General features: G+C 39.1%; 1 protein-coding gene across 1 annotated transcript in view; it reads left to right on the top strand.

The window, feature by feature from the left end:
* USH2A (usherin) overlaps positions 1–17685 on the top strand; it is a 665032-nt gene that overhangs the window by 613569 nt on the left and 33778 nt on the right. The window contains exons 62-63 of the mRNA XM_089528326.1: positions 293–1809; positions 4399–4720. Coding sequence (XP_089384452.1) covers positions 293–1809; positions 4399–4720 — 1839 coding nt within the window. The remainder of the gene's footprint in view (positions 1–292; positions 1810–4398; positions 4721–17685) is intronic.

Below are 17685 nucleotides of genomic sequence, written 5' to 3'. Positions count from 1 at the left end.
ATCTATCTGTCTTAAACTACTATGAAGCTTTGGAGGAAAATAAAGGTAGATTTTCTAGGTATATTGGTGACACATCAATATGAAAACATCCCAAATGCTATTTGTTATGCCTTGCTATGAACTTGATAATCTTTCTGTTTTTAATGGTTCCAATGAGGAGCAGGATTTTATGGAGTCTGTGAATCCCTGTGCATAATTTGTGGCCTCCATTTGGCTTACTGACTCTCTGAACTATAGAATTCTGTTGTTGATATCTTTTCAGTAATGTATAGGGTTTTTTTTTTCCTTTCAGATTTACAATATTTTCAGTGACAATCACCTAGAATACAGTGGTTTGTCCCGTCAATTCCTCTTCAGACGGCTTGAGCCTTTCACTCTTTACACTCTGGTCCTTGAAGCTTGCACAGTAGCTGGCTGCACTCGTTCTTTGCCCCAGCCAATCTGGACAGATGAAGCCCCTCCTGCTTCTCAGATGGCACCTGTAATTGAGTCTGTGAATGCAACCAGCATTGGAGTAAGATGGTCTGAGCCAATTAATTCAAATGGGAAAATAATATACTATGAAGTTATTCACAGAAACACCAAAGAAAATGCTTCAGGGAAAAATGCAACAACAGAAGAAGAGGAAATTGTTTTCACAGAATATAACACTGGAAGTAATACTTTTGTATATAAAGCTGAAGGTTTGCAGCCATGGACTAGTTATGAATATAAAATACGTGCCTGGAATTCAGCTGGCTATACAGATAGTGCTTGGTCAGTTGCAAAAACCAGCCAAGCACCCCCAAAGGGCTTGGCTCCACCTTTCTTGAAGTATATTCCAGGAAACCCAGACAAAACATTGATTTTATGGTCCTCCCCAGAAGAACCCAATGGCATTCTGCAGTCTTACAGGCTCCAAAGAAATGGTGTTCCCTATCCTTTTAGCTTTGATGCTACTACTTTCAACTATACTGATGAAGGCTTACAACCATATTCAGAATACTTCTATGCTGTCACTGCTTGTACAATGGGAGGCTGTTCTACCAGTGACCACACCAGCATACGAACACTTGAAGCAGCTCCAGCTGTAGTGAGCACTCCCACTATAGAAGATCTAAGTTCCACCCATGTTAATGTATCCTGGTCATCGCCCCAAATTCAAAATGGAGAAATCACAAAATACATTTTAAAATTAAATGGTGAAGAGCTCTATGTGGGGAAAAGTTTGTCCCGAAAAGTGCTGAATCTACAACCTTACACTAAGTATGACCTTACATTGGTTGCATGTACAAATGGAGGCTGTACAGCTAGTGCATCCAAATATTTTTGGACAATGGAGGCTCCTCCACTTAACATAGACGTCCCTAGTTTGCTGGTGACGGGTTCAGAATCAATAGAAGTCACATGGAAGCCTCCTGCAAATCCAAATGGTAAAATCCAAATGTATGAGCTGAGGAGAAATGGACTTCTGATTTATTCAGGTCTGGAACCTCGCTATCATGACTTCATGCTCACTCCAGGAAAAGAATACAGCTACACTGTTACTGCAAACAACAGCAAAGGAAGTATTACTAGTGCAGTGGCTAAAATTAGAACCAATCCTTCTTCCCCTTCTGGAATGTCCCCTCCTAGACTGCAAGCATTGTCCTCAGAAACTATTTTAGTTACTTGGGATCCTCCAGCAAAAGTTAATGGTGAAATAATCAATTATACAATCACTATTCGGGATCCTATTAAACCAGAAAAGAAACTTTTTCACCTAGATTCATCTCATGTTTCTTTCAGAGGGCGGTCCTACACTTCAGCAGAACTAGAACCCTATCGCAGGTCAGTTGTAAATATGTACTTGTGAATGAATATTTTGCATCAAACCAGTGATTGCACTGTTCTCCAAGGGGAAATTGTATGTCAGCAAGCCAAAATCAGACAGCCCACAATAACTCGGCAGTGTCAGATCATGTGTCTAAATGCAGTATAAGGAAAGGTGAGAGTGTCCATGATTTCTAGAATACAGAACAAAGAATAATAAAAGCTTTCTCCAATGATAATGGGAAGTAGAGAGCTGGAAATTCAAAGATACACAAAATTTAAGATCTGTTCTAATGGCACAGTTCTCTCCCCTCCCCCACTTCTTATCCACGTTTCTTCTTTCAAAAAGCAATTTTAGAGCATTCACTTTATTTTGCTTAATAATACCTAAAGAATTAATTTCTTAATGTATGTGATTGGTTCTCTGCACCCCATAAAAGACAGTCGTGGCCAGCTTTGATCCAGAGGCATACTTCATTATCCACTGTAAAGCTGCCCGCTCTTCATTCAGTTGAACTTACTTAGTCAATCAATTTTTCCTTCTCTTATAACTAGGCCCTGTCAATGGGATCTTTAATATATCACTACCTGATCAATTAGAATAAGTCTTTATCAATAGCTTCAGGACACTACTACTTCTTTTCTTTTTCACTGTTGGTCTCTAAGTATCCATGTCACATTCTGTGCATTTTCATGCAAGACAGAGGTGCTCATTACTTTTCTTCCCAGATGAGATTATGCCATTATTTTCAGTGGAGACACATATAAATGCTTCCTAGATACTTCCATGTATTCTCACAAGATTATCAACCAGGTTTTTTTAGCATTTCTTTTAGTAGCCAAGTGGGAATGCAATATGTAGATGTGACTGTGCAGAAAAATGTGACTGATACTTATTCTTTTTTTCTTCCTTAATTAAAACATGGGCACAATAAGATACAAGTTCTTCCTAAATCACCATGTACATGAAGTACTCTGTGACAAAGCAAACTATAGCCAATGCAGATAATTATACCAATTTAATACAATATGGGTTGAAACTAAAAGCCAGAACACAGAATCTTATCCCTTTTTTCTTTAATGTGCTTTATGATACCAAGGCCTAACTATGATCATTTCTATAAATATTATATTTTGTAGGAATTTGACATTTATACTATATGCCATTTAATGAAGTGACTGAGACAGAAATCTAGATAAATAATCTGTATTTTGAATAGAGATAAACGGGTTTTAAATGCAACTTCTTTTTTCAAATCAAGGGAAGCATAAACATTATCACATAGAATATATTGAAAGTACATTTCTGCCAATAAATCTTGTTCTAATGATTCCTTGAAGGGATAGATTCTAATGAATACATAAAGTTGCATGCATGCAGGGATGCAAGAGTTCCCTATCTGTTTTAATACAAGAGGCAAAGAGATGTATGTATGTCCAGCTGTTCCCCTCTACTGGTAAAAATAAGAAAATGTAACAATTTTAAGAGTTCTACATGTACTTTGAAGGATTTGCCTCTTCATGTATGCAAGGACACATGGAAAGCTTTCCAGTTAGGTAGACTCAAGATCGCTCCATCTGGTGGTTGAGTTTAAGGGTTGTTGGGAAGTATACACACAGAGAGAGAAGGAGAGAAAGAGAGATTGTTCTGCCTCTGTTTGACTGCTCTGCCTCTGTGTTAAATGCCATAATTGGGACGTGGTCTAGTCAGCTCCTCAGAGTATGACATTGCAGAGATTCTGGGGATCTATATCAATTAAATTCCTGCTGTGACAACGCTGAAACCAAGAGACAGACAATGTGCAGATAACCAGACCTAGTCCAGCTCCAAATGCCCTGCTTTGAGGAAGGCATTGTTTCAGAGAATTCTAGGAGAGTGCCTGTGTTGTGATGGCAGAAACGCACTTCCAGGTGTCCCACCCACAAAGCCTAGCTTTGAGGAAGGACCTCTCAGAGTTAGGCATCTGAGCCTTGCTGGCTCTATAGAGAATGGTGTGGGATTCTTTGTGGTATCAATGGGAGGCAGCTAAGTGGTGGTATGAGGACAGTGCAGGTGAGAGGGAATACTGTCATCGAATGATGGCAATGGAAGTGGTAACAGTGTTTTTCCCGCCACCACATGAAGCAGAAGAGCTTGATCAACCACAGCAGTGCCATCTTCATGTAAAGGATTCCACAGAAGTTACACTCACAAGGTGAAAAAAGAAGAGAAATGAGAACCCATGCATTAATTCTAAAAGGAAGTGTTACTCGCTTGTTTAAACAATGCAATTGATGCAAACCTTTCCATTTTGAAGCAGTTTTACTTTATATACAATGTATACAGTGGGCCCTTGTTATCTGCTGGGGTTTGGTTCCAGGATCCCCTGTGGGTAACAAAATCTGTGGATGCTCAAGTCCCATTAAATATAATGACATAGCAAAATGGTGTCCCTTATATAAAATGGAAAATCAAGGTTTGGTATTGGGAATTTATACTTTTTTTAAAATATTTTCAAACCGTGGATGCTTGAATTTGTTGTAAAAAAAATGTTGATAAGGAGAGCTGACTGTATTTGTATAAGCTAGATTCTTCTACTGCCTGATTTCTCTTCTGTAATTCTAAAGGTATGAAGTTCAAGTGCAAGCTTGCACACTCTTGGGCTGCACTTCCAGTGAATGGGCTTCTGTGGAAACGCTTGAAGCACCCCCTGAAATACAGTTAGCCCCTCTCATAGATGTGCAATCAAGTCATGATGGAGTCCAGTCTGTTCTTTCTATTGTGTGGTCGGGACCAAAACAGCCAAATGGAAAGATCTTATATTATGAGCTTTATCGACGACAAACAATACCCAGTCAACGAAATCTAGACCTAGTACTCATTTATAATGGTTCATCCACCTCCTTCAAAGACACCACGCTCCTGCCTTTTACTGGATATGAATATCAGGTATGAAGCAGGGAGAATGGGAGACTAGTTTTTAATATACAGTGAAAATTGCTAGACATCTCAGCAGTAAAGTTTTCTTGCTCAATTGTTAATATACTTGAAAAGAATATGCCCTGAAATATCATTGTAGATCATTCCAAATACATAAAATGGTCATGGAGTTTGGGCAGAATTAAATGCACTCAGCATCATTTCTTTGACATAGTGATTTCCATTTTTACATAAGCTTGTTTTGTGATATACAGAAGCTGACATCTTCCCAGGGGCATGATGCTCAATAGTTAAGAATGGCCTCTGCCCTTTATTTTATTCAATTAACTCTTTCTCACACAACACACAGGCATTCCAGGATTCTGTTCCTTTTGTATATGACTACTGGCTTGTCCTTGTTGGCCTGGAGTGGCTTCATATTTAGATATTTGAAGAAGCTGTTGTATTGTCTGAAAAATATGTAAGGCAATCAAGACATATTGCTGTCCTGAGACAACCATCTAATCCAAGGTGTATAGTACTCAAAACCAGCCAAGTTATTTTGGCATCTAGAGAGCATCTCCCTCTCTCTCTCTCTCTCTCTCTCTATCTATCTATCTATCTATCTATATATATATATCCCTGGCAGTAATCCGCTAATAACAAAGTAAATTTCCTTCTCTTTCATGACAGCCGAAACCTACCGCTTGAAGAAGTCTGCCTCACTTTGTCTAATGGTAGGACCAGCTCTGCATGAATCTTACAGGGAAAGTTATAATGACTTCCTTCCTTTAGTAATTATTCTGTGTCTTCTTGTCTGGACAGAACAGAAGGTTTAATTAACATTGGCAATCATCTTATCTTTTGGCACTGAATGTTCTTGGATAGCCACAGTGATCCTGTAGAACTATAGTTAAGAGGTATATGACTTCCACTTGGCAGTTGTATGCCAGAACGCTTGGCATCTCAGGGGAATACATGTTTCATCACTGACAGTGGCTCTCCGGATACTTGATTTCCTACTCTTTCTAATGATGTAATTTGCCTTAAACTTCAATGAACTTAATAGCTCTAGTGAGGTAACTTCTAGGATTCTTTCCAAAATAGATCACTTTATTTTAGAGCCTAGAATCTCCTCCCCCCCCCCCCCCAGCTAATGTACCTGAGGGGATATTTTTCTTGTAACTGGACTCTTTGAACAAAATTGTTACATCTTTTGAGAAATGTTTCTGGTGCATTACAGTTGAAGGAAGCAACTGTCTTTGAAAATATGTGCGCAATGCATTTCAGAAACAGTGTGAAATTTTTAATAAGCAGACATTTGGTGTCTCAACTGAAGCAGAGGGGAAGGGACAACATATTTATCTTAATTATTAATCAAATTATTTTAGAAGCTGTTACTCTGTTACTCTGTTACTCTGAAGGATAGGATAGAATAGCTACAAAAGCCCAGAATAAGGGTCCTGTCACATGCTGAAAACTAAAAAAAAATTATGTAAAAACTGAATGAATGAATGAATTTAAACATATTAGTAGACAACATTTCACAGATAAAAACAGAGTTATATGTGACCTAGCAACATCTAAGTGTGGTCACAATGGCAAAAGTTATTAATGAGGAAGTACACACAAGCTGAGAAAGGCTGCAGCATAGAGGAAAAGGCAAGACTTCACCCCCTCCACTCCTCTCTCTTTTGCTGATTTAACTGAGTTCAAACTACTTTTGCATTTCAAACTTAGTTTGCAGCCATTAAAGTCATCGGAGGGTGAAGGTGGAAGGTGGAAGCAGGAGTTAGAAACTAGAGAGATTATTGTGTTGCCTTTTTCCCAATCTGGGCACAGGCTGAGACTGGGCTAGGAAGAGGTGCTACTGCACAGCTCAGTGCCCAGATTGTTACCATCCCATCTTCAATCAAAATGGTACCCATGATGGAAAAGAAGCATTTTTAGCTAGGGAAGAGAGAAGGACAGGATGGTAATGATCTGGGCATGGAGCTATGTAGTAGCATATGTTTCCAGCCCGGTCTCAGCCCATGCCTAGATCAGGAATAAGCTGGTAGTGCAATAATCTCCTAGGACATTTTATTATTATTATTATTATTATTATTATTATTATTATTATTATTAATATCCCACCCCTCTGCACAATGCAATCAGGGGGCTTACAACATTAAAATATACATTGCATGACACCAAATCCCACCCCCCCTTAAAATACAATTAAACAAATTAAAATTAAAACATCCTTAAAATGATAGCAACAGATAAACTATACACATTAGCTGTAGCAAAAATTGGGGTCACCAAATTAAGTTTTCCAGTTAAGTATTTAAAATAGCCATGAAAATGGGCAAAATGGAAGACTGAAGATTAACCAGGACTATCCCTGCCAAATTGGCATGGCTTTTTAAACAATTAATTGACAACAGTTTTTTGTGTTTATTGTATGCTTTCATTGTAGTATAAGACTAGTTATTTGGATATATATATATATATATATATATATATATATATATAGGTAAGTGAGCCAGCATGGTGTAGTGGTTTGAGAATTGGGCTACAACACAGCAAGTTGGCTGCCCCAGAACTTCCCTATCTGAGGTTATAGCTTCCTTGAGGCTAATGGCAAAGCTGGCCCTGGCTGAGCCTTTGGGTCATAACCTAAACCAGGCCAGATAGCTTTTGAGCTATCAGACCATGATAGCTTCCAGTTTTGAAAGCAATCCTTTCATTTTTTGGAAGAAGCTGCTAAAATAGTTGTTAACTGCCTCAACACCAAGGAAACTATGGAGACCATGTTGATCCTGGGCCTTTTATGGCTTTTCTGCAGCTGAGGATAATGTCTCCCTATTCAAGATGAGCTACTCAAGATGATCACGTTTGCCTCATTGTTTTCTCCACCTATATTTCTTAATCCTTTATTAAAATCTGTTCAGAAAATGGGAGTGTCTGGCAGTGCTTTGAACCAGTTAAAATCAAACTACATATCTTCCAATAGTCTGTTATTATATATTGAACTGGCACACCCATATGCGTGTTCACGCACATGTATGTGTGTGTTCCTATATGTATGATACATGTCCCTCAGGGATCTATTCTTAGCCCTGCCATTGTTGAGAATTTATATGTGGCCTGTGAGACACCTTATTCATAAGTATAGGGATTGGCTTTCACTATTATGCTGATGAAACCTAGATTTATATTTCACTTAAGCACAATATTGATTTTGCTACTTCTCTCTTGGAGGCTTGTTTGCTGGCCATAAAATTTTAAATGCAACTAAATTTCCTCCAGCTGAATGAAGGTAAAATTAAGCCACTATAACCAGGCCCTTTGCAACACTTTAAAAATGTTGTCAGTCATCAAGGTCCAGCTTGATGGGTTTGACATTAACAGCACAGTTGAGGTCAGGAATTTTAGTATCTGTTTTCCTTTCTCTTCTTGAAACTTTAGCAAAAGTCCATGTCTCACACTTGGGCAACATGGAGAGGAATGGTATTTTCATGGTAGAGCACATGCTTTACCTGAGGTTGGTCTAAGGGTCTCTGGTAGAATTTACCATAGTAAATATGAAGCTACAGCAGTTTAATAGATTTGTAGATTCTGATCTATGAGTGGCAGATTTTTCTCATATTATTTGAATTGCTTATGTCTTTTCATGTTGTTTCTGTTTTTGACTTAGGCCCTGTCTGCACAAACCAAGATATTTCATGGGCATCCTGGAGTATCCTGGCCCAGGAGCTGTCCTGACCTCCCTGTTCCCTCAAGCCTTTAGTTCCAATGCTGGGCAGCTGTTCACACATATGTCCTGCCATATTGCCCAGCATAGTAGCAAGTCACTCGCTCCTGAGGTCAGAACAAGTTAGCCAGCATAGGTCACATGGCTGGGTGCTCTATTCTGACCTCAGAGCAAGTAACCCACCACCACTGAGGCACCAGGTGGCACAGTGGAACACATATCAAACATCCACCTGGTGTTGAAATGGAGGGTTTTGGATATTCTGAGAAGATCCAGAGCAAACAAGGATGTATTTAAAAGTGTTTCAAGAGGGGTATACCTTGGATTTGGCACATTATCCAGTCCCTTCCTGCTGGACTCAGGGTTTGGGCTGTGTATTGTCAGGACTCCCCACCAAGTGGATGCGAGGAGGCTGATTTATTTGGCTCATGCAGGCAGGGCCTTTGGTCTGTCTTCTGTCTATTCTCAGAAACTTCTACACTTCAAAGTTCTATTACACAAACTAGAGCTATATCAGGAAGCTCTATCCAAAAAGTTGGGAAATATCTGGAATGGTTTCTGATGGGTCATGGGAAATTGTAAGCAGAATAGAAGCCCATTTGTGGTACTGAAATGCTTGGGCAGGCTCAAGAAATCACATCTGTTTTATTTTCTCATTCTAAATACAGAATATAATGCTTCCTTTAAATGGCTTTCTGCAAGAGGTCATGCTTTATGAGATAGATGATAAATTTATACATTTATGAGATAAATTTCTGTTCTGGAAGTTTGTCATGTCATATGTGAGGTTGACATCACTAAGGTACAGAGCCTTTTCTGTGATGGCACGATTTATGGAATCCTGTCTCCTTGAAGGCCAGCAAGACTAGCTTCTTATTAGGTTTCAAATGGAGAGGACTAAAAGCATATTTATTTCCCTGGGCCTTTTGGGAGTAAATCTTGTTCTTATTCTAGGTCTTAACTGACTTTAATCATGTAACATCCTGTACTGGTTTAGTATTTTTATTGCCTGCTTCTTGGTTTTATTTTAGTAGAAATGGAAAAGTAAGACAGAAATAAATTAAACTGACAAGAGTCATAATCTGTATTAGTATCTTTTCTTGCTTTGCTGATTGAACAGGAAACTCGCATCTGTAAAAGAAACACTTTTGCAAATTAGAGTATCCACCTTTGCAAATATCTATGTACAGCAAGTAAACTGTTTATGAATCAAAAGGTATCCAATTTATTGGTTCCTTCACATTAGTTATGAACCTGTTAGGAGTCCATCCTGGCAAGACCTCTTTTGGTAGGTTGTAATTCTGACATATTCAAACACTCTGACAAACCTATCTTTTAAAAAGACGTTTAGTGCAAGTGCCATGGAAAAGTACACCCCAGGGTTGTAGATGAATTGATATGATTTTCTTGATTGTATCTTTTTATTTATAAGGCATAATTTATGAGCAGTGAAAAGCAAACTAAAATGAGTGATGACTAACTACAGCCAAAGTAATAAATCAGCAGCACTGAAAGAAGTAGTGATTTTGATCGAATCTATTGAATTAGCTGTTGCCCTTAGCCATTACAGGTATTGGAAAGACCTTTTAATATCTGCTTATCTCTCTCCTGGGAATATTTTAACTATCTCATTATGTACCCACAGGAAACAAATTATTAAATTGTCTGCTGTTTGGAGTTAAACTTGTTTGCATCTCATCTTTGTTACTGATGTGATAGAATATTAAAAGGAACAAGGATTGGCTGAAACTTTGATAACCCTTTTTGTGCCAGACTTATTAAATACTTTGCTTCACATGAAAGAAACTAATTCTCAAAATGGGTGTTGTTGTTTTTAATCGCTTTCTATTATTAGGACATAGTCTTTCAAGTTTCGACTCATCAAATCCTATAATCTCATTGACAGATTTTTGTGCTGGTTTTGTCCTGCTGATCCAGAGATACTGCTGGAAGATGAGAATCCAGAAAAATTGTGTATTTCTAATCCAAACGCATCTAGATTTATGGAACTTTTAGAAGAGTATCAGTCTTGAAGTGAAAGCTGGCCTAGAATTTGGGCCTGATGTGGTGTTTAACCATGTTCTTCAGTAAATGTTATAGCTGCTGCTCTTGCAAACGCCACCATTTAGAAATGTCCTAGCTTCTTATAGTCTTAATTTGTGCAAATATGATAATCAGAAGCCATCTTCTCTCAGGGTTACTAATCTGCAATATAGATAATATATCCATACCTCTAAATACACAATTGATTTTGGAGCTTTGGAGAAGTTTCCCCTGCCCAGTCTTCACTCTCCCTCCGTGCTAAGTACAGTCGACTCTTCTTATACATGGATTTTTTATACATGGATTCAAGCATCCATGGTTTGAAAATGTTCAGTAAAGGGAAAGTTTCAAATATAAAACATCTATTTTCCATTTTTTATAAGGGACACCATTTTGCTATGTGATTATATTTAATGGGACTTGAGCATCCATGGATTTTGTTATTCATGGGGGATCTTGGAACCAAATCCCAACTTATAATAAGGGTCCACTGTACAACAAAAGTAAATTTGTTCTCTGTGATGCAACGTAGAAAATTAGGTGAGGATCACAACTAAAGCCCTCCCCCACCCTATCCCAATATCCTACTTGGATACTGGTGGCGCAATGGTTAAATGCCTGTACTGCAGCCATTCACTCAAAACCACAAGGTTGCGAGTTCAAGACCAGCAAAAGGGCCCAAGCTCGACTCAGGCTTGCATCCTTCCGAGGTCGCTAAAATGAGTACCCAGACTGTTGGAGGCAAATTAGCTTACTTGCTAATTAGCTTACTTGCTGTTCACCGCTATGATCTTTGGAATAGCGGTATATAAATAAAACAAATTATTATTAATTATTATTAATTTAGCCACATATATGGGAGCCTCTGATGCTAGAGACTAAACATTGCCATTGTGATTCATAGTTATTTTTATTATGATTCTGCAGCATGTTATGACGTAAATATACCTAATTTGGTGTCTACAATTATCATCCAGTTAGTTTGACATCAATACAAGGAAAGATTCTAGAACAGATCATTAAACAGAGAGTCTGTGAACAGGTAGAAGGCAATTCCATAATCACAAAAACTCAACATGGGTTTCAGAAAAACAAGTCATGCCAGACAAATCTAATCTCTCTCTCTCTCTCTCTCTCTCTCTTGATAAAATTACCAGCTTGGTAGATGAAGGGAATGCTATGGACTTAATACATCTTGATTTCAGTAAGGCCTTTGATAAGGTTCACCATGACATTCTTGTAAGCAAGCTAGTGAAATGTGGGCTAGACAAAGTAATTGTTACATGGATTTGTAATTGGTTGACTGGCAGAACTCAATGGGTGCTCAACAATGGCTCTTTTTCATCCTGGAGGGAAGTGACCAGTGGGGTTCCACAGGATTCTGTCCTGGGCCCAGTGCTATTCAACACCTTTATCAATGACTTGGATGACAAAATTGGGGGCATAGTTATCAAATTTTCAGATGACACCAAATTGGGAGGAGTAGCTAATACCCCAGAGGACATGATCAACATTCAAAATGACCTGAACAGACTAGAAAGTTGGGCCAAAGCTAACAAAATGAATTTCAACACGGAGAAATGTAAGGTACTGCACTTAGGGCAGAAAAATGAAATGAATAGATATAGGATTATTATTATTATTATTAACCTTTATTTATGAAGCGCTGTAAATTTACACAGCGCTGTACATGCAATCTTTTTAGTTAGATGGTTCCCTGCCCTCGGGCTTACAATCTAAAAAGACATGACACAGAAGGAGAAGGGAGTGGTGGAGGGAAAGGGTAAGAGGTCCAGCAGTTCCTCTCTACCTCCAAGGCCTGGACCAAGGCAGATGGACTGGAGGGAGGGCTTGGCTTGGATGGGTGACACCTGGCTGAATGAGACTACATATGAAAGGGATCTGGAAGTCCAAGTAGACCACAAGTTGAACATGAGTCAACAGTGCGATGCGATAGCTAACAAAGCCAATGCAATTTTAGGCTGCATCAATAGAAGTATAGTGTCTAGATCAAGGGAAGTAATAGTGCCATTCTATTCTGCTTTGGTCAGGCCCCACCTGGGATATTGTGTCCAGTTCTGGGCACCACAATTTTAAAAGGACATTGAGAAACTGGAGCGTGTCCAAAGGAGGGTGACTAAAATGGTGAAAGGTCTGGAAACCATGCCCTATGAGGAACGACTTAGGGAGTTGGGGATGATTAGCTTGGAAAAGAGAAGGTTAAGAGGTGATATGATAGCCCTGTTTAAATATTTGAAGGGATGTCATATTGAGGAGGGAACTAGCTTGTTTTCTACTGCTGCAGAGACTAGGACCCGGAACAATGGATGCAAGCTCCAGGAAAAGAGATTCCACCTCAACATTAGGAAGAACTTCCTGACAGTAAGGGCTGTTTGACAGTGGAACAAACTCCCTCAGAGCGTAGCGAAGTCTCCCTCCTTGGAGGTCTTTAAGCAGAGGCTGGATGGCCATGTCTCAGGGATGCTTTGACTGAGAGTTCCTGCATGGCAGAATGGGGTTGGACTGGATGGCCTTGTGGTCTCTTCCAACTCTATTATTCTATGATTCTATGAGATGAGAAACTGTAAATTGTCACAATGCAAGATCTGCCATGATTTGTCTTTGCCTGTTTCTCTCTCTAAAACCTGCCTTGTAATATTGATACCCAACCATGAAATAATGAGATCAGACATGTAAATTGGATGAATAAAGGGCCATTTATTTGACCTATATCCTATTTAAGCTAAGCACTTGAACTTAGACCTTACATGTCAAACTGTGAGAGAATGATTAAAGTGAAAGCCTGATGCGGGACCAGCTGAAGCCAGGTGTCAACCCTAGGGGTAGGCAAAAAAACCCGGGAAAAGGGGAGAAAATTCCTACCCGGCCCCGAAGCGACCAACAAAGTTCATACCGCATTTAGGGTGGGAGGGTGGGCTGCTTCGTGGAAAAGAGGCAGGATGGGGGATGTACTGTCCTTATATACCGACTCCACCTCCCATCACATGCCTCAGCTTAGTCCAATGAACCTTGCTTAAATTGAAAATTCTGGTCTCTATCATGGAGGATATCAAAGCCCCACCCTCCCTCAAGGCTCTGCCAATCGTCCTGGTGTGAATTATCAACATTCAAAATCAATGCAGCAATACAAATTACATGATTTGTAAATATGGCCCTTGCAAAAAAAAAGTCCTTATTTTTTTTAAAAGGAGGTGCTCCATAGCATCTCCTTGAGGAGCTCATTCCCAAACCTTTTATCCATAAGGAAAACTGGAAAATAACATTTATTCTAAATTGAACAGTTTTAAAGTAGGCCTAGTTTGTATTAGCTTTGTTGTAATAATAATGCCTCAGTTTTCCCTGTATCTTGGAGAGGATGACAATGTGGATCATTTAACTATGGAGCAATTGCAACTGTCATCAGTGCAATCACTGTCTGGGGACTACTCTTTTCTGGTATCTTATGGTTGACATCCACCCAGTCATTTGGCTTGCCCACCACCTTGGCTGCCCTTTTAGATCTGGTGTCATCCATCCATTCCATTACTGCTCTACAAAATCAGGTCTCTGCGAAGGCACTTTTGTTTCAGTCACTAAGAGTTTTCCTTTGCTGTGCCTAGAATTCCTTAGTTCCCTAAGCAGTCAGATTCTACAGAGGTCTTCTTTTTTTCAAAGTGCTATCTGGGCAAGTAGCCAAGAAACTGAAGATGAAGACATCTGAATTACTGCTTGTGTAAATGAATCTGGAGCCCTCTCATGGCTTTCTTAAGACTGTGCACCTTCTAATAATGATAGAGATTTTGGCAAGGGTTTGAATGTGAGATCAGCGCAGCATGATGTAAGATTAAATTATAAAAGAGGTAATATACAGTCAATGAATTCAAGGCAGAAGTACTTTCTGTTCCCTTTTTTCCTGCAATAGACCAGAAGACATAGACCTGAATCTGAAGGCTATTTTAAGATTCTGAGAGAAGTCCATGAAATCATCATGAATGAAGTATTAAAATGTCAAGAAATGCTTTTTGGTTTATGCCTTGCAGCCCAAGAATAATACTAGTACTTTCAACTAGTATGCACACATATACAGATGTGGATTCATGTGTATATACCTATACCAACAGTATAGATACTTCTTAATGTAGATTAAGCCAGATCATACTATTTGCGCTGAAAGTATCTTTTAATCATTGAAGTTGCACTCTTGCTCCCAATATTATTTATGCATGTATGGTTCAAGTATCAAATAATAGCTGTTCTCAGGCAGAATAAGTTGCCTAAGCTGGACTGTGTTTATACCTTTTTGCTTCTTGTTCTTTGTTTTTATCCATCCTTCCTGGCACAGTACTCCAAGTGAGTATCCATCTTAAAGAGTGAAATCCTATTTGGCCAAGATGTCCAAATGCAAGGAGCTGACAGTAAGCCAGCAGGCTGGCTTATTGTCACTCTGTCATAGATTTTCCCAGTTTAGGGCTGTTGAGAAGTATTTAGGACCATCATGGCCCTGGTCCCCCCCCCCCCCCTTGTGTTGGCATAGCAGTTATGTCCCTAGACTTTGAATCTGGCATTACTTGGCTCTTCCTTCACCTTGCCATTTCTCCACTCTTTTTCTGCCAGCTGAACCTAGTAAGTAGAACAGTTGTGTCAAAAGGAGAATATTATGTTTCTGACAACAGCTGGCAGAAGGGGTTATACTAGCATAAGGGCAGTTCAGAGTACAGAAGGATGTTGTCTGCTCCTAATTACCATGCAGGTATGTAAAATAGAACAGCAAAGCTAGAATGGACCATCCTCCTACCTTCTGTTCCAAACACCCATCGGTAGAATGCCATTTTGGCAATTGTCAAGAGTACACTGTTTCCATAAATACTAAGTGAGTGTATGGCAGACTAGAAAGGTGAAAATAATGTTACTGGAGTTTTTTGGGGGGAAGAGGGACAGTTGTATTTTTTATTTTTTATGATTTATGTATTTATTCATTTAACACTGACAGTCTAATTTTCAGTTAAAACTGAGATAAAATACATTCAAAAAGGGAAAAGATATAAAATTTTAACAAAAGAGAAAGGAAGAAAAGAAAAATAGGGGGTGAACCATATAATGCATAAAAATTGGGTTCTGACCCTCCCAATCATAAGTGTAATGAAAAAATAAATAAGAAAGAAATATATTACTCTACCATTAGAGTCAACTAAATAATCCTACTAGAGTTACTAAAAACCATAACCATGGATTATGGCCTGAAATGCATAGGCCAAATAAAGTGGCTTCCAGTCACTTTGGGTGTGTAGTGTTTAGATGATGCACACTCCCAAAGTGGCTGTAAACCATGCTGAGGCCATGCTGAGCCAGCAGGATTAAATCTGTTCCTGCCGGCTGCAAGCTTAGAACCACAACAGTGACCTGCTTCAGGAATGGGCTGTGTGGTCACTGTGGTCCTGGCCCAATTGGGAATGGGGCAACCATTGGGTTTCTTAGTGCTCAAAAAGTCCATAAACGCCTTCCAGTCTTTCAACAAATCTTCAGTTGGCCTGGAGAAGAGAAGGTTAAGAGGTGATACAATAACCCTGCTTAAATACTTAAAGGGATGCCATATTGAAGAGGGAGCAAGCTTGTTTTCTGCTGCTCCAGAGAACAGTACCTGGAGCAATGCATGCAAGCTGCAGGAAAAGAGATTCCACATTAGGAGGAACTTCCTGATAGTAAGGGCTGTTCGACAGTGGAACACACGCCTTCCTCTGAGTGTAGTGGAGTCTCCTTCTTTGGAGGTCTTTAAGCAGAGGCTGGATGGCCATCTGTCAGGAATGCTTTGATTGGGATTTCCTGCATGACAGGGGTTGGACTGGATGGCCCTTGTGGCTTCTTTCAATTCTATGATTCTATGATTCTGTGCCTTAGAATCCATGTTAGTGTCAATGAAGCTATAAAATTTTAAAAAGTAGAATAGCATTTTATGATGGAAATGAGCAGGTCAAACCCATGCTTCAGATGTATGGGTTTGGGGAAGAAAAATATTTTAGAAAACTTGGTCTTTGCCTTGTTTGTTTGTCCCTCTTTGTTTGCAGGGAGGTTTCCAATACTTCACAAAAGATGACAAAATGTTAATTTTCTTTTCTTTTTTTGTTCAGGTTTTTAAGCCTGAGGTTCTTTCTGCTCTGCATATGAAGCCATTCATGAACAGTGGTAAATTCTTTTAAAAATACCCTGGACTGAACCTTTCCCCCATCTGCCCTACTGAAATTCAGTAGTTTTCAGCAGAAGTGGAACATATTGAACCTGTTGGTTGTAAAGCCATTAAAGATGTTGAGAAGCCTCTGAGAAGAAGAGGAGCCAACCCTAATTTAGCACTAACATGGCTGAACACACAGAGAGTCAAACCCAGATTTCAAATAACTCGATATCTAAAGACCTGGGTCTGTATGGATGTACGGCAGCTTCAGTTTATTCTGCATTCATATTTGTAAATAACAACCCTGTTTCATGGATATTTGTAGATGTTGATATTTTTTTAAACAATTAACTGAACTGAAATTCTTACTAGTCTTTGCTTAAGGAGAGTAGACAAAAGATTTATTCCTTCCACATCTGCACATGGCCAATTGGATTAGCCAATGCTTCATTTGACATAATTCCATAGTCACTTCACCTGCACATGACTCCAAACAAGGGAGAAACCACACCAAGATTTTTGCAGTGGAAAATTATACAGAAGCAGTGTGCATTGAGGATATCTTGAGGATATCCACAGACAACAGTTAATCAACAGACTTTATTATTATTATTGTTATTGTTATTTTACCTTGCCTTTACACCATAAATTAAAGCCAGTTATTTATATTTTGCCTCCCCCCCAAGTGGGACCCAAAGTGGCTCACAGATGGAAATCAGTTAATTGGTTCCAATTTAAAAAACAACTAAAACATAGCTATTTAAAATAACAAATAAAACAAAGACAGTACAGTACAGTTCTGCAAAGCCCAATCTTTTTGCACGGGCATACTTCAATGGTCTGCTGAAATCGTCTTAATCACTGCCAACACGTCTTCTTTCTTGTGGTAGTCTTGTGCACATTTATCCCTGATAAATTACTCTCACCCTGTGTGGGGATTTGGGAGATCCCTTTTTACATTAATGTTGCTGTGCACAACTGTGCACTATTTTCCAGGTTATTGGCTGTGTTGGTCTGTTGCAGCAAAAACAACAAGGAATTTTATGG

The sequence above is a fragment of the Sceloporus occidentalis genome, unplaced genomic scaffold, assembly GCF_023333645.1.
Source record: "Sceloporus occidentalis isolate IW3139 unplaced genomic scaffold, rSceOcc1.0.p SCAF_6, whole genome shotgun sequence".
In the NCBI taxonomy this organism is placed as follows: domain Eukaryota; kingdom Metazoa; phylum Chordata; class Lepidosauria; order Squamata; family Phrynosomatidae; genus Sceloporus; species Sceloporus occidentalis.
Note: the sequence above shows the minus strand (reverse complement) of the source record. Positions and strands in the feature narration are given on the sequence as shown.